The sequence below is a fragment of the Lampris incognitus genome, chromosome 5 (assembly GCF_029633865.1).
Source record: "Lampris incognitus isolate fLamInc1 chromosome 5, fLamInc1.hap2, whole genome shotgun sequence".
Classification (NCBI taxonomy): domain Eukaryota; kingdom Metazoa; phylum Chordata; class Actinopteri; order Lampriformes; family Lampridae; genus Lampris; species Lampris incognitus.
This window is the reverse complement of record NC_079215.1, coordinates 57,846,593-57,872,680: the sequence shown is the minus strand read 5'-3', so window position 1 is coordinate 57,872,680 and position 26,088 is coordinate 57,846,593. Positions and strand designations below refer to the sequence as shown.

At 45.4% G+C, this 26,088-nt stretch overlaps 1 protein-coding gene across 1 annotated transcript in view; it reads left to right on the top strand.

Moving 5' to 3' along the window:
- Positions 1 to 26,088, top strand: part of LOC130113060 (VPS10 domain-containing receptor SorCS1) — a 316,719-nt gene that overhangs the window by 268,665 nt on the left and 21,966 nt on the right. Inside the window, exons 17-22 of the mRNA XM_056280571.1 lie at positions 5,193 to 5,306; positions 9,078 to 9,249; positions 10,119 to 10,305; positions 11,072 to 11,205; positions 12,753 to 12,876; positions 13,108 to 13,220. Of these exons, the coding sequence (XP_056136546.1) occupies positions 5,193 to 5,306; positions 9,078 to 9,249; positions 10,119 to 10,305; positions 11,072 to 11,205; positions 12,753 to 12,876; positions 13,108 to 13,220 (844 nt within the window). The remainder of the gene's footprint in view (positions 1 to 5,192; positions 5,307 to 9,077; positions 9,250 to 10,118; positions 10,306 to 11,071; positions 11,206 to 12,752; positions 12,877 to 13,107; positions 13,221 to 26,088) is intronic.

Here is a 26,088-nt window from a genome sequence, read left to right as displayed (position 1 = left end):
TTCTCATATTTATTGCCAAGTGAGGAGCAGAATATATATATATATATATGTGTGTGTGTGTGTATATATATGTATGTATGTGTATATGCATATATATATATAGAGAGAGAGAGAGAGAGAGAGAGAGAGAGAGAGAGAGAGAGAGAGAGAGAGAGAGAGAGAGAGAGAGAGAGAGAGAGAGAGAGAGAGAGAGAGAGAGAGAGAGAGCACTTTCCCTACCCTTGAGTATTTATTTTAAAAAGGTTTTATATATATATATGGAGAAGGTAAAATAAAATAAAACATGAGACCACGGGCTGGGTCACTGGGTGTCAGGAGCTGTATTTACAAAAAAAGTTAAGTTAAATGAGAATTGTAAGATTTTCTTTAGTTATACAGCAGCTAGCCCAGCTCTATTAGTGGTGGAAATATAGAGTCATATTTAGACAAAGTGTGTCTAAGAGACGGATAAAAAGATGAGAGCTTTTCTCCGCCATGGATAAGATCTGGAGGATCTTATCCATGGCGGAGAAAAGCTCTGGCAGCATCACAGACTGCCAGCCTGGAAACCAGTCAACCGCTCAACTTAATGCTGTTTGTTTGCTTGGGTGTGTGTGTGTGTGTGTGTGTGTGTGTGTGTGTGTGTGTGTGTCCTTGCGTATTACTACATTTCCCCAGTATTTTTTCTTCAATGTGTGCCATGGTTGTCTGCTTGAAGGACACTGCGTTCACAGAAAGCATTGTACTTCACAGCTGCGTGTGTGTAGCTCCTGCCTGCAGCGCTTTCATTAAAGATGCTTGCACAAAGAATGTGTTCCCACATTTTTGCAACCTCTTTCCTCTAGATTATCGGCAATTTTTAACATCCTGTCGTGGACTGTGTTCCTGTGTCTGTGGCTGTACTTGGAATGAGAAATGTAACGATGTATCAGCCTAATAGCTTTCATTAACAACCACAACCCTGTTTGCAGCTGAGTGTGAATGTATCAGTAATTGTAGCTATTTGTTTCCATCATTTTTGGGACACAGTGCTGTACTGCCTTTTAATTTGTAAAACAAACAACTTGTGTAGTGCATGTAAAAACACTATAAAAGCACCAAGACTGTCATTAAGATGAGACTAGTGCCACTGATTATAATTATCAGACTGGTACCACTGATCATCATTATTATGAGACTTGTACGCCTGATCATTATTATGAGACTAGTACCACTGATCATCATTATTATGAGACTAGAACCACTGATCATTATTATGAGATTAGTACCGCTGATTAATATTATGGGACTAGTACCACTGATCATTATTATTATGAGACTAGTGCCACTGATCATCGTTATTATGAGACTAGTGCCACTGATCATCGTTATTATGAGACTAGTACCCCTGATTATTATTATGAGACGAGTACCCCTGATCATTATTATGAGACTAGTACCACTGATGATTATTATGAGAATAGTACCATTGATCATTATTATTATGAGACTTGTACCCCTGATCATTATTATGAGACTAGTACCACTGATGATTATTATGAGACTAGTACCAGTGATCATTGTTACTATGAGACTTGTACCCCTGATGATTATTATGAGACTAGTACCACTGATGATTATTATGAGACTAGTACCACTGGTCATTATTATGAGACTAGTACCACTGATCATTATTAAGTGACTAGTACCACTGATCATTATAAAGTGACTATTACCACTGATCATCATTATTATGAGACTAGTACCACTGATCATTATTATTATGAGACTTGTACGCCTGATCATTATTATGAGACTAGTACCACTGATCGTCATTATTGAGACTAGTACCACTGATCATTATTATGAGACTAGTACCACTGATCATTATTATTACGAGACATGTAGCCCTGATCATATGTATTATGAGACTAGTACCACTGATCATTATTATTATGAGACTTGTACACCTGATCATTATAATGAGACTAGTACCACTGGTCATTATTATTATGAGACTTGTACGCCTGATCATTATTATGAGACTAGTACCACTGATCATCATTATTATGAGACTAGTACCACTGATCATCATTATTATGAGACTAGTACCACTGATCATTATCATGAGACTAATACCACTGATCATTATTATTATGAGACATGTAGCCCTGATCATATTTATTATGAGACTAGTACCACTGATCATTATTATTATGAGACTTGTACACCTGATCATTATAATGAGACTAGTACCACTGGTCATTATTATTATGAGACTTGTACGCCTGATCATTATTATGAGACTAGTACCACTGATCATCATTATTATGAGACTAGTACCACTGATCATCATTATTATGAGACTAGTACCACTGATCATTATCATGAGACTAATACCACTGATCATTATTATTATGAGACATGTAGCCCTGATCATATGTATTATGAGACTAGTACCACTGTTCATTATTATTATGAGACTTGTACGCCTGATCATTATAATGAGACTAGTACCACTGATCGTTATTATTATGAGACTAGTACCACTGATCATCATTATTATGAGACTAGAACCACTGATCATTATTATGAGATTAATACCACTGATCAATATTATGGGACTAGTACCACTGATCATTATTATTATGCGACTAGTGCCACTGCTCATCGTTATTATGAGACTAGTACCCCTGATTATTATTATGAGACTAGTACCACTGATCATTATTATGAGACTAGTACCACTGATCATCATTATTATGACACTAGTACCCCTGATCATTATTATTATGAGACATGTACCCCTGATCATTATTATGAGACTAGTACCACTGATCATTATTATGAGAGTAGTACCACTGATCATTATTATTATGAGACTTGTACCCCTGATCATTATTATGAGACTAGTACCACTGATCATCATTATTATGAGACTAGTACCACTGATCATCATTATGAGACTAGTACCACTGGTCATTATTATTATGAGACTTGTACGCCTGATCATATTTATTATGAGACTAGTACCACTGATCATTATGAGACTAGTACCACTGATCATCATTATTATGAGACTAGTACCACTGATCATCATTATTATGAGACTAGAACCACTGATCAATATTATGAGACTAGTACCACTGATCATTATTATTATGAGACTAGTGCCACTGATCATTATGAGACTAGTACCCCTGATTATTACTCTGAGACTAGTACCACTGATCATTATTATGAGACTAGTACCACTGATCATTATTATGACACGAGTACCACTGATCATCATTATTATGAGACTAGTACTTCTGATCATTATTATGAGACTAGTACCACTGATCATTATAATGAGACTGGTACCACTGATCATCATTATTATGAGTCTAGTACTACTGATCATTATTATGAGACTAGTACCACTGATCATTATAATGAGACTGGTACCACTGATCATCATTATTATGAGTCTAGTACTACTGATCATTATAATGAGAGTGGTACCACTGATCATCATTATTATGAGTCTAGTACTACTGATCATTATTATGAGACTAGTACCACTGATCATTATAATGAGACTGGTACCACTGATCATCATTATTATGAGTCTAGTACTACTGATCATTATTATGAGACTAGTAACACTGATTGTACTGCTCCCTCAATGTTGTAAACTTCCCAGAAGTGTTGGAACAAAGATGAACAGCAAGCCAAACTCGAAGTCAGGGGAATTTAATGACGTCTTGCCATTAACTATAGTGAAACGACGATGACGATGACGACGACGATTGAAACTGTAGAGAAGAAAATATAATACAGTTTTGAGCACCTACGCTAAATATAAAAATATACAAAGGTGTAAAATATCTGCATATAGATATACCGTTATCTATCAAAAGTAACCTGAATTACAGTAAGGCTGTATAAAATCTCTATGGCTAACTAGCCAAAACATCTATTTCTGCAGCTAACATATAGCTATTTACCTAATATCTGTAGCTAACGTAAAACTATCATAGTAATATCCAGTATTGCTAACACAATGCAACTCAATAATGTAGCTAACACATCCAAATGAATAGCTAGCACACAATACAGCTTAGCTAATAGACCCCGTTTTTCCTAAGCTAACAAAACTACCCTATAAAATATTCAAACTACACAATATACACCTACAAACGTTACCAAAGATGTACACTATCATTTAGACTAACAGTCATTGCTTTCTAATGGCATTAAACAGAATGATGAGCGAAGATTGAGACATGCAACAACTTTTTCTACTTTCTTTACTGTAACTACACTTCCTGTTTCATTCTCTTCTTGTGCAGGTGGCGCTAAATCACATCAAAACAATAGCATGCAGCCACCCAGTGGTTGAAAGTGGTATTACATCAAAATAAACTGCGCAGGCAGAACACTGATTATTATTATCAGACTAGTACCACTGAGCTAGATGGATCATTTATCTCCTATACTTGGTTTACACAATTTAACGATAAAAATAACACTCATTATTTCCAGAATTCTCTTTTATAGCCAAAGATGTGAGGATTATCCAACAATATTCATTCCATGTCAGCCTTTTTTTTTGTGCCTTTTCCCCTGTTTTCCTCCCCAATTGTATCCGGCTAATTACCCCACTCTTCTGAGCTGTCCCGGTCGCTGCTCCACCCCCTCTGCCGATCCGGGGAGGGCTGCAGACTACCACATGCCTCCTCCTATACATGTGGAGTCGCCAGCCGCTTCTTTTCACCTGACTGAGGAGTTTCGCCAGGGGGACGTAACACGTGGGAGGATCATGCTATTCCCTCCAGTTCCCCCTCCCGCCCCGAACAGGTGCCCTGGCCGACCAGATGAGGTGCTAGTGCAGCGACCAGGACACATCTGGCTTCCCACCCGCGGACACGGCCAATTGTGTCTGCGGGGAAGCCCGACCAAGCTGGAGGTAACACGGGGAATCGAACCGGTGATTCCCATGTTGGTAGGCAGCGGAATAGACTGCTATGCTACGCTACCCGGACACCCCATGTCAGTCTTTCTTAAAGCACCTCCTTTTATTTTAGTGTTTTACTTTGGAAAGAGCTGTCAAACTGTCGACATCTCAGTTTGCAATGGAACTCTTCAAAGAGATCTTAGCAAATCTTGATTAGCTGTTTGTGTCTTGTCTCTCAAAGCTCCTTGTGTGGTGCATTGACCAGGTCACTGTTTCTGTCTTCCAACCACTGCAGTGATTATGGCTATGAGAGGAGAACAGACGGACAATGCAGCCCTGCCTTCTGGTTCCATCCTACATCCCTGTCCAGGGGCTGCACCACAGGAGCTACCTTTCTCAACAGCACTGGGTAAGACCACGTCCACCAGGCCGGACTATTAGTCTGCACTGTCAACAGCCACTCACTGACATGGGCTTTGAATAGATTGTACATTCATGCTGAGTAAAGCACAATTATGTTTTCAGAAAAATAGATGTGTTGTGAATAGCTTTGTCTTACACATGTTGGTGTGTGAATAGTGACTAACACCAGCAATCATGTGTCAGTCTGCATTTATTTTTATTATTATACCAACTACCAACAGCACGGTGGTGCAGTGGGCGGCATGGTGGCGCATTGGTTAGTGCTGTCGCCTCGAGGCAAGAAGGTCCTGGGTTCGAACCCCGTTGTAGTCCAACCTTGGGGGTCGTCCCGGGTCGTCCTCTGTGTGGAGTTTGTATGTTCTCCCCGTGTCTGTTTGGGTTTCCTGCGGGTGCGCCAGTTTCCTCCCACAGTCCAAAGACATGTAGGTCAGGTGAATCGCCATACTAAATTGGCCCTGTGATGACCTGGTGGCCTGTCCAGGGTGTCTCCCCGCCTGCCACCCAATGGCTGCTGGGATAGGCTCCAGCATCCCTGCGACCCTGAGAGCAGGATAAGCGGTTTGGATAATGGGTGGATAATGGATATTATACCAGCTATGCCAAATAAGATGTTAATCTCAGAGCTAAATATTTAATAGTTATTTTATTTTGAACTGATTTTTTTATTCAACACATATATAATACAAAGAACTTACAACTTGCAGGAGATGTGTATACAGTCACACTTGTTTTAACTTCTATTCCTCTCATGTCTATTCTGACCTTGTTATAAGATAATTCTTCCTCAGTTGTTAATAATAATTTACATAGTACATACACATGTACAGCACATATCAAATGTCGAACCCCCAATAAATTAACAATATCATTGCTGTAGTACTAGCCAAACATACTATGTGGCTTACAACTGAGGGGGGGGGCAAGAAACCAGTGCAATAGCACTAAAAATACAAATCAAATCAAATACAATGAAATAAATAAAAGTTCATTCATTCATTCATTCATCTTCAGTCGCTTCTCCGGGGTCGGGTCGCGGTGGCAGCAAGCTAAGTAGGGCACTCCAGACGTCCCTCTCCCCAGCAATGCCCTCCAGCTCCTCCTAGGGGATCCCAAGGCGTTCCCATGCCAGATTGGACATGTAGTCCCTCCAGCGAGTTCTGGGTCTACCCCGGGGTCTCCTCCCAGTTGGCTGTGCCCGGTAAACCTCCCGGGTACAGCCAACTGGTAAAGGCGCCCAGGAGGCATCCCAATCAGATGTCCGAACCACCTCAACTGGCTTCTTTCTACATGAAGGAGCAGCGGCTCTACTCCAAGCTCCCTCCAGATATCTGAGCTCCTCAACCTATCTCTAAGGCTGAGCCCAGACACCCTACGGAGGAAACTCATTTCAGCTGCTTGTATCCGCGATCTCACCCTTTCTGTCAATACCCAAAGCTCGTGGCCATAGGTGAGGGTTGGAACGAAGATTGACTGGTAAATTAAGAGCTTTGCCTTCCGGCTCAGCTCCCTCTTCACCACAACGGTCCGGTACAACGTCTGCATTACTGCTGATGCTGCACCAATCCACCTGTCAATCTCCCGCTCCATCCTACCCTCACTCGTGAACAAGACCCCGAGATACTTGAACTCCTTCACTTGAAGCAACAACTCATCCCCAACCCGGAGGGAGCAATCAACCATTTTCTGGAAGAGAACCATGGTCTCAGACTTGGAGGTCTAAATAAAAGTAAATAAATAAAAGTAAGAATTTTTAAAAAAAGAACAGAGGTGATTAAAGTTCAGGCATTACCTGTATTAATGGTGACCATCTTTCAGCAACCCTGTGTGTTGTCAGCTGTAACCTTGCTGTGGTTTTCTGCATGATGAAGACTTTTTACCCTGTCTCTCCACTGCCGTATGCTGCAACCAGGAAACGGTTATCATTTAGTTCGTTATTAAAAGCAGAATTCTCTGTATTGAGAATTCCGTATTGAGAATTCCCAGTCTGTATCGGTCATATTATCAGGAAGTATAAAAAGTGCTGGATATAGATTAAAGTTTATACCCAAAGCCGTTTTAATCGCCTTTTGGACATTCTTCCAGAAATCCAGGAGCTTTGGGCAATCCCAGAATATATATATATAAATGTGTGTGTGTGTGTGTGTGTGTGTGTTAAGTCCCCCAACAACCCACACCCCCTCCAGCATAGTTCACATGTACTGTTATATTTTGAAGTTAAATATGGAGTGTTAAAATACCACATTTTCAGCTTCCAGTCAAGTTTAATCATTATTTTGATAGTCTACATTTTACAGCATTTTTTTTTAAATGCTGTGTGGCACATCTCACTCATCAAATAAATGTTTTTTAACTAACTAATACCCCTTTTCCACTACATGGTATTGGCTCAACTCAACTCGACTTGACTCTACTCGTCCTTCTTTCGTTTTCCATTACTGGAACGTACTGGCATTTTGGTAATTGTTACTACTTTTCTGGTACCACCTTTGTCGGGGTTCCAAAACACTGGAGCAGGTACCAAAATCAATGCAGGCCTCTGATTGGTCAGAGAAACGCATCACTGCGTCATTTTACGTCACCATGTCACCAATGCGCGCATGGGATATTGTCTAGTATGGGTTTCGTTTCTGCTCGGGTACAATATCGACCCGGGGTCCTTTGACTACATATGACATCATGGATTATGTTGCTAGCTAGCATTGTTTAACGCTATCTTTATAGTTATTTAGCTGTGTGTTTTTTACAATCCATGTTGACACAGAGTTGGTTAGTAAAGGTGCGAGGGCCGGAGGCCCGAGCTGCATCTAAGGAGCGAGGCCGCAGGCTCAGACCCGAGCAACGTCTAACATCAATTTACTATTTCCCGCTGTTCCGAAACTGAACTAGCCCCTACCCAAGCCCCTGCCCAATCATAATGCGTGAAGTAGTGATGTCATCTGTAGTCGCAGGACCCTGAGCACATCAAGTAGGGCGAGTAGATCAAGTACTCATGCCGACATTTTTAAATACCGAAGCAGAGTTATCTTAAAAGTACATTTTGAAATTGAAAAAAAAAGGGAGAGCCGAAAATCCAGGGGGTACTCTTACGGTAATAGAAAACGACAAGAAACGAGTCGAGTCGAGTTGAGTTGAGCCGGTACCATGTAGTGGAAAAGGGGCATAGCTAACTGCTAAGCCCATGCAGACCGGCTTTCCAACAGTCACCGTGGTATTCGCTCTCTTGGACAGTGGATATTGGTCGCTGTCCAACCGACATTAGGGGCGTGACGCTGGGCAATGTAACGGTATGATTCTTTGTGAAAAAAACATTAGCAGCTGATGAGTGCGAGACGCACGAAACAGGCCTGTACTGCTATGCATTAAAATCTTTTTTCCTGTATCCGTGTTGATATTCCGCTCCTCATTAGTCGAGCACTCAACACCATTGATGGTTTTGGAAAAAAAACGTTATATACATATATATATATATATATATATATATATATATATATATATATGTTGTATAATTGTGTTCATGTCATTTGGATGTGTGTTGTTGTCTTTGTCTTTGTGTTGCACTGCTGTGGGCTGGGGGAAACAATATTTCGTTTCATTTCATGTGCGCAGGTGCATGGAATGAAATGACAAATAAATGCTCCTGACTCCTGATGTTTTGATCAGCATGACTCATTTTTGTGTCTCCCCCCCCCCCACCCCCCGTACCCCCTACAACCCACCTCACCGGCCCCACCCATCCCCACCCCGGACCTTCACACAGCTACAGGAAGGTGGTGTCTAATAACTGCACGGCCGGAGTCATGGTGGAGTACATGGCTCGGAGGCAGCAGTGTCCGGTCCAGGCACCTAAAGGTCTCCATCTGGTCACCAGCGAGGGTTCACTGACGGCCATGCTGGGGACCAACGTCACCTTCCTTGTCTTTCTCGAGGAGGTGGGCCTGTTTTGTAGTGATATTCAGGGGCGAAAATCTGATATCAACTTTGGAGGAGACAATTACATGAAATTTTCTCAAGCGCAATTCCTGAGGGGGACACTAAAAGTAGTGCTGTAACACATAGCCTATGATGTTATATGTTACATATATATCGAGGAACCATAATTAGTACTACTTGATAAATGATAGGTAGTTAGCTAAAGGGTTGTCCCAACTTGTCCAAATGTTTAAATCATTATGCTACTGCTACTACTACTAAAAATAAAAATAATGATAATAATAGTTATAGCAGTGTTCCTTACCAGTCCAGAATGTATGCAGGTATTTGTATTTACAAACAGCAATACTAAGAAAGGCCAGTAGGTGGCACTGATCAAACCATTGTGATGTAAAGGGCGGGGGATCGCGATCTTTTGAAACTTAAATATGCACTATTAAGTGTCTATAATCAGCACAGGTGCTTTCGTTGTGTATTAGTAATATTATCGAAATTACATAGTTATGTTTATAATGATATATTGGGGGGGGGATATATCATATTTTTCCAAGGATGGGGGGTCGTGTCTCCTCCGTCCCCCCCGGGATTTCCACCTATGGTGATTCCTTTATAAAGTCTCGTGACTGATTCAGCAAAAGAGAACACGGTTTATGTATAAACCAAGGAGCGCATGCTTTCTTCTAGAGGCAACATGGGAGGTTTTATAGTATTTTTCAGGTCGTAAAATTATAAACTTTACAAATATTTCAAATCAAGAAATTAGAGCATGACGTCAACCAAATGACACCGAGATGTTAGTCGAAGGTGTATCCAGAATACCTTCCGGTGTCACAGCTGCAGAATAACGAAGAAACCCTCTCCCGTGCAGGGGGACGGGACCAGGACAAGTGTCACGCTGGACTTCGGCGATGGTCACACGCTCACCTACTCCAACGTGAGCTCTATCGAGGAGGGGATCAAGCACGTCTACAGGGCCGTGGGGATCTACCGGGTGACCGCCACCGGGGAGAACAGCCTGGGCTCCGAGCGCACCGTGCTCTACCTGCATGTCACATGTGAGCTAAACTCTCTGCTGCTGTTGTTTGTGTGTATGTGTGGGTTTGTGTGTGTGCGCTGACGTATCTTCAGATTCTCAGTAGGCTTTATTCCTGATGTCACCCTCCAAACCTCACCCCTGAGCCTCAGCCCTGTTCCCCCAATTTACTTAACGCACGCGTGCAGATGTGCTTCTCCTGCTCGCTACCACATCCACAGAAACTGCAGCTGTCGGTTTCCACGCTGCATACCGCGGCCCCTATAGCTGCTAATGGCATATTTTCTCCTCTTAGCCAAATAAGCTCTCGAGGTGGTCTAATTGTAATTCCGCTCAAGTCGTCTTACCCTTCATCCTAGCTCACAGAGCTGTCTCCTACGTGAGGGGGCTGGCCAACCCCTGGTTTACTCTGGGATGACAGATGTAATGGAGCTGACTTATTGATCAGGGAGCACTAACCCCCCCTTCAATCTGTCTATCCTGTGAGCCAGACGTCTAAATAGAGCCACCGTGGGCTCAGGGGTGCCACAGATGAAAAATAACACACAGATGGCAGTCAGTGGTTCCAGCGCAGTTTGTGTGTGTGTGGGGGGGGGGGGGGGCTGAAACAAACTCCTCCCCACCCGTATCCCTTTTTGTTTATTTTTTCTTTTTTGTTTCTTCTTTTTTTCCGGTCTCGGCGTAGCACAGCGGGGCACACTAGGCTGACTGTGATGTGTGATGTGTGTGTGTGTGTGTGTGTGTGTGTGTGTGTGTGTGTCTGTCTGTGTGTGTGTGTGTGTGTGCAGGTCAGCTGGAGTACATCCATCTCTCGGCTCCCTTTGTGGCCGTGAGGAACAAGGAAGTGAACCTCACCGCCGTCCTGTGGCCCAGCCAGGTGGGAACAGTCACCTATGTCTGGTGGATCGGAAATAACACCGAGGTAGGTTGGATCCCCGCCGTGATTCTTTCTGTCCTGACACCGCTCTGCGTCTGCTGACAGGCAGCCAACCGGGGCTGCCGTACCCTTCGCCAGGGGCTGCGGAAACCCATTAATCCAGTGTAATTGGAACACCTGCACAACGTGCGCATCCCGAAAAATGTGCTGTAGCATGATTAGTGCTAGGTACTGAAGCATATCCAGCTGTAAACTTTAGGTTAAACTCCTCCACGTCAGGTCTGGTTCAGCCGGTCAGACTCATCCGGTAGAACTTGAACTGAGAACAAGATAGAAGATCCTCTGCACCACCCTGGCGTTATTTGGTGTGTACAGGGTAGGAGGCTTCCATCTTCTTTCTTTTTTTTTGCCCCCCCCCTTTTTTTTTTGTCCCCAATTGTACTTGGCCAATTACCCCACTCTTCCGAGCCGTCCCTGCCACTGCTCCACCCCCTCTGCCGATCCGGGGAGGGCTGCAGACTACCACACGGCTCCTCCGATACATGTGGAGTCGCCAGGTGCTTCTTTTCACCTGACAGCAAGGAGTTTCAACGGGGGGGTGGGGGCATAGCACATGGGAGGATCACGCTATTTTCCCCCCAGTTCCCCCTCCCCCGTGAATAGCGACCAGGACACATGCCCACATCTAGCTTCTCACACGGCCAGTTGTGTCTGTAGGGACGCCCGGCCAAGCCGGGGGTCACGCGGGGATTCGAACCAGCGATCCCCCTGTTGGTAGGCAACGGAATAGACCGCTACGCTACCCAGATGCCCCTCCCTTGGAGTTTTAAAGCGCCGAAACTGTGTCCCGCATCCAATGCTCAAAAGCTGTAATGCAATCCTGCGACACAACATGAATCCCAATCCCTTCTCCCGGTGGACCCTCAGGTGTGTGATGGAAGTCAGTGTGATGGAAGTCATTAGCAATCCCACAGTAGCTACTTTAAGATGTGTCCGCCTCCATGATGATGTCTGTTCAGCCTGCCGCTGGGACGGTCCTGTTTCCAGGCAGAGTGAGGGTTCCTCACCCTTTTGAAGAATGTGGGTGAGCCTGATGACAGAGAGGTGCTGCAGGTGACACATGAGGAACTCTCTGTGGACCTGGTGTGCCACATGGCTGAGATCGTAGCAGAGCTTTGTGTGTGTGTGTGTGTGTGTGTGTGTGTGTGTGTGTGTGTGTGTGTGTGTGTGTGTGTGTGTGCAGCTGCACCAGTTGGCTGACACCTCTGTAGTGTAAATAACAGCAGTGTGAGATGTTAACCAGGCGTTGATAAGGGTCTCCCTCGGGAACACCCTGACACACTCCCTCACTTCTTCTTTCTCTTCCACTCTCTCTCTCTCTCCACAATGTTTCTATCGCTCTGCCCCTCCCCCACATCTCTTTCTCGCTCACTCTCTCTCGCCCTCTCTCTCTCTCTCTCTCGCTCTCTCGCTCTCTGTCTTGCGCTCACTCTCTCGCTCACACTCTCTCACTCACGCTCTCTCACTCTCTCTCTTGCTCTCTCTCTCTCTTTCTTCCTCTCTCTCTCTGTCTCTGTGTCTCTCTCTGTCAGCCGGTGATCACGCTGGAGGGAAGCGTGGCGTGCTCGTTCTCCCGGGAAGGCATCAATACCGTCACTGTGCAGGTGTCTGCAGGCAACACTGTTCTGCAGGACAGGAAAAACATCGCTGTCCATGGTGAGCCTTGCCCTCCTCTCGGTTCAACAACTATGTAAACAACCTGACAGGAAGTGTGGCTGGGATCTGTTTTATATTCATAATTTATTCATTGTTATTCATTTCAAGTGAGGCCAGTTAGATTTCGGCCCATGTGAGTTAAATTAATGCCTGAACTCCATGTTTGGCAACAGGAGAAAAGCCAAATATTCCCTACTGTATGGTTTTGTCCCCCCCCCCCCCCCCCCACAGAATATTTCAGATCTCATCTGCTCACCTTTTCATCTAATCTGGATGACCACAACCCCGACGTGGCAGAATGGAGGCTGGACGTCAGCCGGGTCATCAAGAACTCTCTGATCCAGGTACGGTACTCTCAGGTAACACAGTGTTCCATATGGCACACTCGATCTCTGAGAGCCTCTTGATGCAGCGCGACCCCCACCCCCCACCCCAGGCGCCGTGAGAGATGAATCTGACTTATCTGGTGATAAATGATGTGGCAAAGGAGGGAGGGGGAATATATTAAAAATAAAAAATAGTAAAAAAATAGACCGATTACAACATCTTAAATCTGGCCTGTCAGACACAGTTTGGCTGTAGCTTGGCCCGTGGTTCGGGGCCGTACTTGTTCTGTGGTAACAAGGTTGTAGATGGAAATGTTCAAAACAATTGTAGCGTAATTACACTACAATTTAAATGTTTCACTCAGTGACAATTGGAGAACCCGCTTTCTAAAGGAAAGAAAATAAGGTAAACCGAATTAATCGGTCACAGATCTGAACGTTTTGAACTCTCAGTTCAGGGATCCCTATCTCTCTTCCAAAGAAACAAACACACGCACACACACACACACACATAAAGGTAGTAATTACTTCACCTCTCAGGTGAAGAAAATGTGCACAACAACGACTTGCTGTAGATGGGAATATTAATTCACTATGTAATGGGCATATATGAGCATATTTACATATATACAGTTAGAACAAATGCTGGAACAAATTAAACATGAATGGCTGAATGAATGGGGAAATAAATGACGGGATGGCTGAGTGAACGAGCATCAAACTTAACAACTTGTTGCCGACCGAATTAATTAATTAACTTGAAGTTTAACGGAATCAGAAATGAGTCTGAATACAATGGGGGGGGGGGGGGGGGGGACTGAAGCCAGATGAAAAATAAGGGACAATTTAGGATGGCTCTTTTGCATCAGCTCTCATAAGCAGAACACAGGGAAGATGGTGTTGTCCTACTCATGGCGGTAGATGGCTGGGTAGCAAGCTTTTCTGAAGCGCCTCGATCACGTTGGAGCAGACTCGGTGGGCTTCGGGTTGCCGTGGTGACGGCTGGAGGAGAACTGTTGTTTCTGCGGCGATGGATGGCTGATGGTCAGCGCTTTCCTGGAGGACATCGGGTGTGCAGGAGTAGGCCCAGTGGACTTTGGTTTCCCGTGGTAACGGCCGAAGGAGAACCGCTTTGAAGGACTTTATTTAGGGATTCAGCTTGGACAACGGGTCCACTTTAGAGAGGCTTACCTTAGCGGAGGCAACGCAGAAGGAATACACACAATTGGCGTGTGTGCTCAGGTCTTGTCATCTTGTCATCCGCTCAGTATGTTCACTGAGAGGTGTCGGAGTTCAGTTCGATGTAAGGGCTCTACTCTAACCACAAAAGTTGCAAAAACAGGTTTTGAAAACAGAAAAGTAGCAACAAAGGGTTCAAATGAAAGGTTACAAAAATATGCATGATAGTAAACTGGTGTGCAGGGTGTCCGGGAAGCGTGGCGGTCTATTCCGTTGCCTACCAACATGGGGCTCGTCGGTTCAAATCCCCATGTCACCTCTGGCCGGGTGTCCCTACAGACACAATCGGCCGTGTCTGCGGGTGGGAAGCCGGATGTGGGTATGTGTCCTAGTCGCTGCACTAAGCGCCTCCTGTGGTTGGTCAGGGCGCCTGTTCGGGGGGATGGGGAACTGGCGAATAGGGTGATCCTCCTATGCACTACGTCCCCCTGGTGAAACTCCTCACTGTCAGGTGAAAAGAAGCGGCTGGCGACTCCACGTGTATCAGAGGAAGCATGTGGTAGTCTGCAGCCCTCCTCAGATTGGCAGAAGGGGTGGAGCAGCGACCGAGACGGCTTGGAAGAGTGGGGTAATTGGCCGGATGCAATTGGCGAGAGCAAACAAAACAAACAAAAACTGCCGTACAGTGGCTAAAGTAATGTTTTGGGCTTCCTTGCAGTCTTTGAATATTGCTTTCTTGAGCCTTCAACCCACCAGCAGAATTTCAAAATACAAGCCCAAGTGTAAAGACAAAAATGAGGATGCGGTGAAAAAGAAAGTCTTAAAAACCAGAGCAGGAGCACAGCCCTGGTCGGACATGAAAACTAATAGGAAAAAGGGAGAAAGAAAACACTCAAACGGTGTAAACAGCTTCTGTAGATTTAGGCAGATGTCAAATGAAAGATGCCAGCCTTCGCGGGCTTTTGGAGGCTGCTCGTGTTTCTTTGTTTGAGCAGAACGACTGTCTTGTCTTCAATGAAGAAGAATTATTTTATTAACGTCCTATCTAGGGAGTATATTTGAAGGCTACATGCTTTTAATTACCCAATATACTCACTCATTTCCATCGTCAGTATTGATAAGTCATGTAATTCTATGGGGAAACACTTAGAAATTGCTTAATATTAATCACACAAGTGAATACAGAATAAAGACCGTAAAACCTTAATTCTGAAAACTGTGGCTGTGAAGTTGAGAACATTTTTATTCAGCAAGACTTTAGTATTCAAATCATCACTAGCTAATGCATTAAATGATTAATTTTAAAGAAATTCCTTACAAGAATGGTCATTCAGCTATGTCAATAATTTAGACACCTGTCCTACGGGGGGAGAGACTTGAATTGGACAATTGAAATCATTGCCCTGTCTCAATTGTATGGTGAGCTTACAGTTTCTGTCTTGTGTGGCGAGGAGATCAAATCTTTTTCCTGTGATCAACGGTGACGATGACCCGGAAAGGTCGTTAAGTGGTCCTACGTGTCCCGCTATACATCTCATAACCATGTGAAAACACGCTTTCTTGGGTGAGTTCCTGGTCTGTTTAGTGTTGATTTGGCGCTTTTATGCGAGGTGAAGAACAGGTCATTTGTGTGTGAGTTTTGCCCCAGTGCACACACAGGCAGAATGTCACATTACACCACATAATATTTCTGGAACAATTCAAACTCGTGTGGCTGGGTTCGCTACACAATAAATCTGAACTAGATGAAGTAGACGAACTAGATGTTTCTCGTGTACTGATCTCGATGGAAGTTTGAACTTTTAACACTGAACGGTGTCATAACCTGCTACTGTAAAATGTTAAAGTTACAATCCAGAAGTTTTGAATGCAAACAAATGTCGTTTTTAGCACTTGTCTTCACAGGCATATTTAAGGCAACAGGTAACAGCCTATATCCAAATCACTGGTGCTTTTGTAGTTGCTCATTTTAATGGTTACTGATGGGTAGTCTTTCCCTGGGATAAAAGATAAATAACAGCAGTTAATTAGGTATGGCATGTCTAAAGAAGGGTGGCACAGTGGCACAGTGGTTAGTGCAGTCTCGCCTCACAGCAAGAAGTTCCTGAGTTCGAGCCCCAGGGTAGTCCAACCTTGGTGGGTCATCCCGGGTCGTCCTCTGTGTAGAGTTGGCATGTTCTCCCCGTGTCTGTGTGGGTTTCCACCGGGTGCTCCGGTTTCCTTCCACAGTCCAAAGACATGTAGGTCAGGTGAATCGCCATACTAAATTGTCCCTAGGTGTGAATGTGTGTATGTGTCGGCTCAGTGATGGCCTGGTGGCCTGTCCAGGGTGTCTCCCCGCCTGCTGCCCAATGACTGCTGGGTTAGGCTCCAGCATCCCCGTGACCCTGAGAGCAGGATAAGCGGTTTCGATAATGGATTGATGAATGGAAGTCTAAAGAAGGAAATTTGTTAAGGTGAGGAAGCAAATATGGATGACAGAGCAAGCTGAGAAATGACCCAACAGATTTCATCATCACCGGTCAACAGATCGACCAATTTTGTTGTTCAGCGATAGAGAAGGTGCTGAAGTAACAACACTGGCGACTTGTTTTGAACAGCTCTTTGGGATATGGAGTCCTCAAACACCACTGCAGTTTTCATGTATCATCACAGATGTCAGTACATTAAATTAACAAGCCTTACAGATTCTGGGTTGTAATTATAAGCTAACAGACCACTTGAAGTAGTCTTGGAATTTACCTTAATCAAAGGCTGCAAGAGGTTAAACACACTCAACATTGAAGAATTTGCAAGACCAAAATGAGTGAAGCATGAATGTAAAGACATTCTGAATTTGAAAAAACATTGATTTGAATATCATAAGTTCTTCCAACAGTGTCAGTTTTGCTTTTCCAATTTAATGTCATGTTTCCCAAGAGAACTGGCAGAAGAGAACCGAAAATGCACGACTCACAGACAGGAAGGTTACAGAACACCCAGTTTATTAGTCAAAGGCAGGCAGACAGGCTAAACAGGTTCAAAGCACAAATTCAAATTATTGGGGAAGTCAGTCCAAACAGGCAATCAGAGCTGACAAGAGACAGGCAGAGAAACATAGTCCAGCAACAGGCAAAAAACTTCACACATGGTATTCAGTAGGCTAGAGAACACTGGATAGCTTGGCTGTACACACAAGACAATCTGGCAGGGGAACAGGGAAAGCCGGGGAGTATAAGATCTGGGGAGCTAATGAGGAAATGGGGAACAGGGAAAATAAAACAGGAAAGACAAAAAACAATGATAGAGGTAATAAGTGACTAAATCTATGGAAGACCATCCATTATCTTAACTGCTTATCCTGCTCTCAGGGTTGCGGGGATGCTGGAACCTATCCCAGCAGTCATTGGGCGGCAGGTGGGGAGACACCCTGGACAGGCCGCCAGGTCATCACAGGGCCGACACACACACACACACACACACACACACACACACACACACACACACACACACACATTCATTCCCAGGGATAATTTAGTACCACCAATTCACTTGACTTACATGTCTTTGGACTGTGGGAGGAAACCGGAGCCCCTGGAGGAAACCCACACAGACACGGGGAGAACATGCAAACTCCACACAGAGGACGGCTTGGGATGACCCACCAAGGTTGGACTAGCCCAGGGCTCAAACCCAGGACCTTCTTGCTGTGAGGCGACCGCGCTAACCACTGCGCCTCCGTGCCACCTCTATGGAAGACCATGACAGCAATAAGTGGCAGAACTCAGGGACAAGTGGTTTGGGAGCTGATGAATGGGGCCGGAGATCTCAGGTGGATGGCCTGAGGGTTGGACTGATGGATGTAACCGATCTGGAAGACAACCAGGATGCAGGATTTAAAGGCGGAGCAGCTCTGGCACATGGGCAGGAGGATGACCAGACTTGAAGGTCATGAAGATGGGACTGCTCTGGGGACTGACGGCGTGGGTGGGACCACTTTGGACTGTAGAGGATGACCTGGAGACCGGCAACATGGGCAGGACTGCTCTGGTGTCCAGCAATGTAGACTGGACTGGACCGCTGTGGAGGCTGGCAACATGGACAGGACTGCCACTCGGGGGGCTGGCAATGAAGACAGAACCACCATTCAGGGGGCTGAGGATGTGGACTGTACCGCCCTTTGGGGGCCAGCGATGTAGGCTGTACTGCTCGGGAGTCCGGTGATGTAGGCAGGACTGCCCGGGAGGGCAGCAGTTTAGGTGAGACTGCTCTGGAGTCCGGCGATGAAGGTAGGACCACTCTGGGGACTGACGGCATAGGTGGGACCACTCTGGAGACTAACAGGTTTGGCGGAACCACTCGGGAGGCCTATGGCATGGGAAGCCGGCGTCATGGATAGGACCACTCAGGAGATTGACCAGAAGGCAGGAAACCAGCAAGGCGGTGCTTGGTTGGTTGGCCAGAGCACAGGGAAATCTGGTCAGAGGCCTTGGGTTTGAGGGAACAGGAAGTGGCCTGACAGGAAGCTGGGAGTTGGGCCTCTGGAGCCATAGGAGGCGGAGCCATTGAAGACTCTGGAGGCGAAGCCAGAGGAGACAAGGGGAGCAGAGCTGCAGTAGACATGGGGAACAGAGCCACACGAGACATGGGGAGCAGAACCGTAGGAGACTCGGGGGGCTGAGCCACAGGAGACTTGGGAAGCTGGGCCACTGGATATGCTGCTGTCACTGGACGCATGACCACAGAGAATACAGGGGATTCTGTAGACTGCGAAGACGGGACCCCAGGGGATTCAGGAATTGGGATGCTAGCCTTCTTGGGAGGACTGGAACCAGGCAACCTCAAAATCCATGGGTAAAGGGTGCCTGGGTAGCATAGTGGTCTATTTTGTCACCTACCAACACAGGGATCGCCTGTTTTAATCCCCGTGTTACCTCCGGCTTGGTCGGCCGTCCCTACAGACGCAGTTGGCTGTGTCTGCAGGTGGGAAGCCGGATGTGGGTATGTGTCCTGGTCATTGCACTAAGCGCCTCCTCTGGTTGGTCGAGGCACCTTTTCAGGGGTAAGGGGGAACTTGAGGGAATAGCGTGATCCTCCCGCACACCACGTCCCCCTGGCGAAACTCCTCACTGTCAGGTGAAAAGAAGCAGCTGGCGACTCCACATGTATCGGAGAAAGCATGTGATCCATGTAATCTTTTTTTTTTTTTTTTGTCGCCTGGCTTGGTCCAGGACTGTTCCGATGGCGTCTGGACACTGCTTGGCATCCTGCGCATCATATTCTACGTAAATTTTATAAGTCCATTATAATTGTGTTATCCTCTTTCAATGTTGTATTGTGTAAATTGCGTAAACACAACATCCATTGCACGCTATCCGTCTTGGGAGAGAGATCCCTCCTCTGTTGCTCTCCCTGAGGTTTCTTCCTATTTTTTCTCCCTGTGAAAGGTTTTTTAGGGAGTTGTTCCTTATCCAATGAGAGGGTCTAAGGACAGCATGTTGTGTTGCTGTTAAGCCCACTGAGACAAATTTGTAATTTGTGAAATTGGGCTATACAAATAAAATTGATTTGATTTCATTTGATTTCATTTGATTTCATTTGATGTGGTGGTCTGCAGCCTTCCATGGGTTGGCAGAGGGGGTGGAGCAATGACCAGAACAGCTCGGAAAGTAGTAAAATTAGGGAGAAAATGGGGGAAAATCAATAGTTAACAGCCCACCAGGATCCCCAAAACCAAGGTCCCCTATTTTGGGCAGCTGGAGGTCGGATTGGGCGACGGCTAAAATGACCGTCTGATCTCCTGGGAGGTTTGATAAATGCTGGCGATCTGGCAGAGCATCAGCATGTGCAACTACTGGCTGGAAGTCCAGCTACAAGAAACAAGAAAGGGCTCAGAGCTGATCCTTGATGTAATCCCACTTCCACCTTGAACCCATCTGTCAGTCCTACCGCACACCTCACCACTGTTACCCTGCCTTCATACTTATATATCCTGCACCACTCTTACATACTTCTCTGCCACTCCTGACTTCCTCATACAATATTCTAACTCCTTCCGGCCTTCTCTATACGTCTCAATCAACATTCTCAAGGCAAACATCACATCTGTGGTGCTCTTTCATGACATGAAACCATACTGCTGCTCGCTAATCCTCACCTGTCCTCTTAACCTAGCTTCTATTACTCTTTCCCATATCTTCATGCTGTGACTGATCAACTTTATACCTCTGTAGTTCCTACAGTTCTGCACAGTTCTTCTCCACTCCTCAGGCGTCCTCTCACTTTCCAAGATTGTGTTAAACAATCTAGTTAAAAACCCCACTGCCATCTCTCCTAAACACCTCCATGCCTCCACAGGTATGTCATCAGGACCAACCGCCTTTCCGCTCTTCATCCTCTTCATAGCTGCCCTTACTACTTCCTTGCTAATCCACTGCATTTCAAGACAAGTCAAGTCAATTTGCGTTAGTGGGCTTTACAGCAAAACAACATCATGTCCTTGCATCGGATAAGGAACAACTCCCTAAAAAAACAGTTTATCAGGAAGAAAAACTAGGAAGAAACCTCAGGGAGAGCAACAGAGGAGGGATCTCCCTGTGAAGGACAGATGTGCAATGGATGTTGTGTTTACACAATTTACACAATACAACATTGAAAGAGGAAAACGGAATTATAACGGAATTATGAGATATATGAAGAATATGATGAGAGGATGCCAAGCAGTGTCCAAACGTCACCAGAACAGCCCAGGACCCGAGCCACACGACCACCATCACTATGTGGACCTGACAGGAGGACAGACTACACATGCACACAACGGAGACTCACATCACACCATTCACATACACATGAGAAGAGACAAGAAAAAAAACAGTCCGACATCGGAGTGAGAGAAGGCTATAACATTGAAACAGGATATAGATTTATAAGATACATAAAAAATGTGATGAGGAGGAAGCCAATAAGTGTCCAGTAGCAGTGAGGTGTGGTGAGGTCAGTGGCTGGGTAGGCAGTGGGCATTCACAAATCCAAATTACATCCTTTTGTATGTTTTATAACAATCTGATCCTTCTTCATTCTTCCATAACCCACAGAATTCTAAAATACTGTGGCCCCCTGGCTGAACTACATTCCAAATGAAAACCTAAACACAAATACTGTCAAATTATATGTAACCCCGCTGTAAATACACCAGAGTTAAGTTTCAGTTAATATGTACATAGCAGTAGACATCCCATAATTTCTACACCAAAAGTCTATGTCACTTTAAGTGTGTTGCCTTGCAACAGTTAGGGGGCGGGGCTGACGGGGCCGTGCGCAAAGAGGGGAGCGGGAGACGAGAGCCTGCTGGCACTCGGCCATGAGGGTTTGAGTGTATTATGCCCTAAAGTTGTTTTTTGCCTACCGTTTTGACTGCTGATATTATGTTTAGCTGCCAGCTAACATGTCACGGAAGTCTTGTTAACCTGTAGCATGTGTTTTTGGAGCTAGTGTCGTCAAGTGTATACTGCCACCCGCTACTTAGCGGTTAGTTAGCGCCCCTGCTAATGTACGCTAACCCTGCATGCGCGGACATTGAGGCGGCACACAGCGTCACCAGACAGCGCACCGTGTGACTGGGAAAGAACGGCTGCACCTCTGGCAACGAGGGAGCTCCACTGTTTCCCCTCTTCATCGCCTCTAGGACCGAGGTGGATTTTTCTTCACCATAGTCATCGCCGGAGCAGATGATGTGAGAAGGCCTTCACCTGACATTGAAGGGCAGAGACATTTGACTTTTCATCAGGGGTGAGTCACCCACGGTTACAGTGCTCAAACCCAGCTCCCATCAGGCCTGCAACGGGGTTGTTTATTTGTTTATTGCCGGCTTTTGTTTTTATTTTTATTAAGTGGGCCCACACCAGCGAATACTTAATTGTTGTTAGTTTCTGTCAAGTGTTCATTGTGAATGTAAATTCATGCAAATTGATTATTAATGTTTCCTAATTGTGAATACAGGTTTAAAGGGTTAGTGCCTATATTTTTGTTGTTGAGTGAAACTCCTTGGTGCCTTAAAAGAACACTAAAAAGGGGTCTATTTTCGTTTCATTTATTATTTTCTATTGTGAATAAATAATACATCTTCATGAAAGGTCATTTCACTTTTCTCATTGTCCTGTTAATAAATATGTAATAAATAGAGGGGGTTAAAAGAGTGAAAAGTATAGGATTTTATAGGGATAAGGTTTAAGTTTAAAATACATTTGTATCATAATATCTTAAGTTGGCAGACAATTAATACTTTACTTACCTTTAAGGGGTAACCTACATAAAAACAAAACAAGGTTTATGTTAAAGGACTCAGGGCGCTGTATCTCAGGGAAGGTGATACCAAGAAAGCGCTACATAAATGGAGGCACCGCTGGGATTTTTTCTGCTGACTTACTAAAGAGCTTTGGCCTGTTGTTGTGACTTAAAAGGTAGATCCCTATTTATCATTGTGATTTAACCACACTAGTTTGTTATAACCACTGTTACCAACTCAAGTTCACTAAGTGGAGTGAGATAAATACTAAAACCAGACAAAAGTAGTAAATACTAACGTGAATAATAACCCTAAATCAAGACATGTCACTACTAGTAAATTGGTGTAAAGGGGAGGGAGTAGAGCTATCCCACGCTATAGTAGTGAAGCTGGTCATCATAGACACCACATTGGAACAAATTGAAGAGACTTTGACAACCATTAAGGCCCTGGGAAGAGTGAAAGTCAGAGGAAGGACGTTCAACCCTCGACCTCAGTCACTTATGGTGCTCTGAGTGTAGTGAAAAGGTGAACATGAGAGCCATTCCTCTAGATGTGCCCCCTGTTGGAGGAGGTGAACCTTGGACGCTGCATGGGCCCACTGAGGGAGAAGAGGCCCCCGCAGGTGGCGAAAGAGGAAACCTGCTACCCTCCAGAGGATGACCCCAGTACTGAAGAGACAATTGAACAGGCCACAATACCCCCTGACGCGACACCCGGAAACTCTCCGGTGTCAATCATATGAGCAGTGGGGGATCTGTTGGTCAAGATAATGAGACCCACACAAGACAGTAATGTCTTCCGGCATCTACGGACATACTCTGGTATAACTCCTACACCGAATGGAAAGGAGAATTTGGACACCTGGATCGAGCAGGCACGTCTGATGGTAGATGAATGTGACTGTTCAACCCGAGAGAAACGGAAGAGGATTGTGGAGAGTTTAAAGGGTCCTGCATTGGAAATAGCACAAGCTGTGAGAGCTAATGACCCTGAATCTGCACCCGAGGAGTACATACAGGCCCTTGAGAGAGCTTTTGGGACCTCTGAGACAGCTGAGGACCTCTACTTCTCTTTCAGAGCTCTTCGCCAATGCCCAGGTGAGAGACTCTCTGGCTTTTTGAGAAGGATGGAGCGGCTGCTAACCAAAGTAGTGCAGAGAGGTGGGTTAGCCTCTAGTCAAAGAGACAGCGCTCATGTGGAACAGCTCCTCTGGGGAGCCACTGAGTCAGACATAATGCTTCTACAGTTGCGGTTGCGAGAGAGGGAGAACAACCCCCCCCCCTCTTTTCTAACACTGCTAAATTAAATCTAAGAAGAGGATCAACAGTCAGTAAGACGCAAAACCATTCCCAGCTCATCTAAACCTGTAGTAAGACAAGTAAGGGTGGAAGACGATCTTAGTTCGACAGACTGTGAAGTCCAGCAGTTAAAAGCCCAGCTAGATGAGCTGCAGTCCCAGGTGCCAGGGCTGGCTGCAGTGCAGTTAAAGACCACACCTGAAAGTAAACCTCCTAAAGTAGTCCAGACTGATAAAGGAGCAAAAGCCAAGAACAACAGTGAGGTTCATGCACTGAAGAGGCAAATAGAGGACCTGCAGAACCAACTGGGTGTAATGACAGTGACATACACAGACTCCCGTCAGCCCAAGGAGTCTGGGTGGAGAATAGATTCCAGAGAGAATAAAGGAAAAAATAGTCCCAATCGGCCGGGCAACAAAGTGAAGGTCCGGACCAGCAATGATGGGGATGATTTCTTCTGCTATCGGTGCAGCGAGGATGGACATGTGGCCCCTCGCTGCACAGCCCCTGAGGGCTCAGCAAAGGTCATACAAAAACTGATTCGTTCCTTAAAGAGACATCAAATAAACAACAAAGAGAAAACCAACCAAGACAAAGAGCCATCAAACACCAACTGCTCTGTGAAACGGAGTGCCATAGATACCAAGGAAGCCACTAACCTTCCAAAAGAGCTAGTGGGAGAACCTTCATTGGGTAAAATCATCATCAAGGGTCACCCAACTACCGCACTCATAGACAGCGGCTCCACTGTCAGCATCATATATGAGAGTTGGTACGCAGCCCACCTGTCCCACTTACCTCTCCATCCCATTTCCAGCTTGGCACTTTGGGACCTCAGTGAGTCCAGCTATACTTATAAAGGGTATGTAGCCATGGAGATTAAGTTCTTGGATGATGGAACTCATGCTGAGGCAAAGACTGTGTTAGCCCTGGTGTGCCCAGACCCTAACAGCCCAGACCAGGCACCAGTGATCATTGGTACCAATGCAAGAAGTTTCCGTCACGAGCCCAAGACCAGAGACTGTACAGAGAGTGGTGGCCAAGCTAGGTTGTGGCGAGTGTGTGCAGAGACACCCGCACCAATGGAGCCAAAACCCCCATTTTGCCCTATCGATGACGGTATTGGGCACATAAGATGGACTGGCCGCGGTCCACTTACAATCCCCCCAGGTGGTACAGTGTTTGCCGCCTGCAAAGTGATCGCAAAGGAGCCATGGGAGCAAGATGTGTTAGTGGTTGAGGCCCCTGCACAACGCCCTCTTCCAGCTGGGGTCGTGGTGCCACCATGTGTCCTCCTTCCCTCTAACATGAATGTGGACAATTTTTTCTGTGTTGCTGAGAAATGAGTCATTAAAAACCAGAAGTATCCCAAAAGGCACTGTCATCGCCTATGTCCACAAAGCTGAAATAGCGACTGAGCTCCAGAAAGAAGTGTCATCTAAGAGAGTAGATCCTGCATTGTTCAACTTCGGAGACTCCCCCATCCCTACTGCTTGGAAAGAGAGACTTGCTAATAAGTTGTCAGAAAGAGCTGGAGTGTTTTCCCTAGGAGAGTGGGATGTGGGGCTGGCTAAAGGTGTTGAACATACCATTCGCATCAGTGATCCTCGACCCTTCAGAGAACGATCAAGACGCCTCGCGCCAGCAGACATAGATGATGTCCGGCACCACCTACAAAAGCTACTTGCAGCTGGAATTATCAGAGTCTCGCAGCCCATATGCCTCGCCAATCATGGTGGCAAGAAAAAAGAATGGCACCATCAGAATGTTCATAGACTAACGCACTCTGAATGCACGAACCATCCCAGACCATTATACACTGTTCCAAGAATCGATGACGCCTTGGACTGTATGACCGGAAGTCGTTGGTTCTCGGTGTTGGATCTGAGGAATGGCTACTACTAAATCGCCATGGCCGAAGACGACAAAGAAAAAACAGCCTTCATATGCCCACTGGGGTTCTTTCAGTTTGAACACATGCCCCAGGGCATCACAGGAGCCCCAGCGACATTTCAGCGGCTAATGGAGAAAGCTGTGAGAGATATGAACCTGCTCCAGTGCCTGGTGTATCTCGATGACCTGATAGTATTTGGAAGGACGCTGGAGGAGCACGAGGAATGCCTTCTCAAGGTGCTTGACCGGC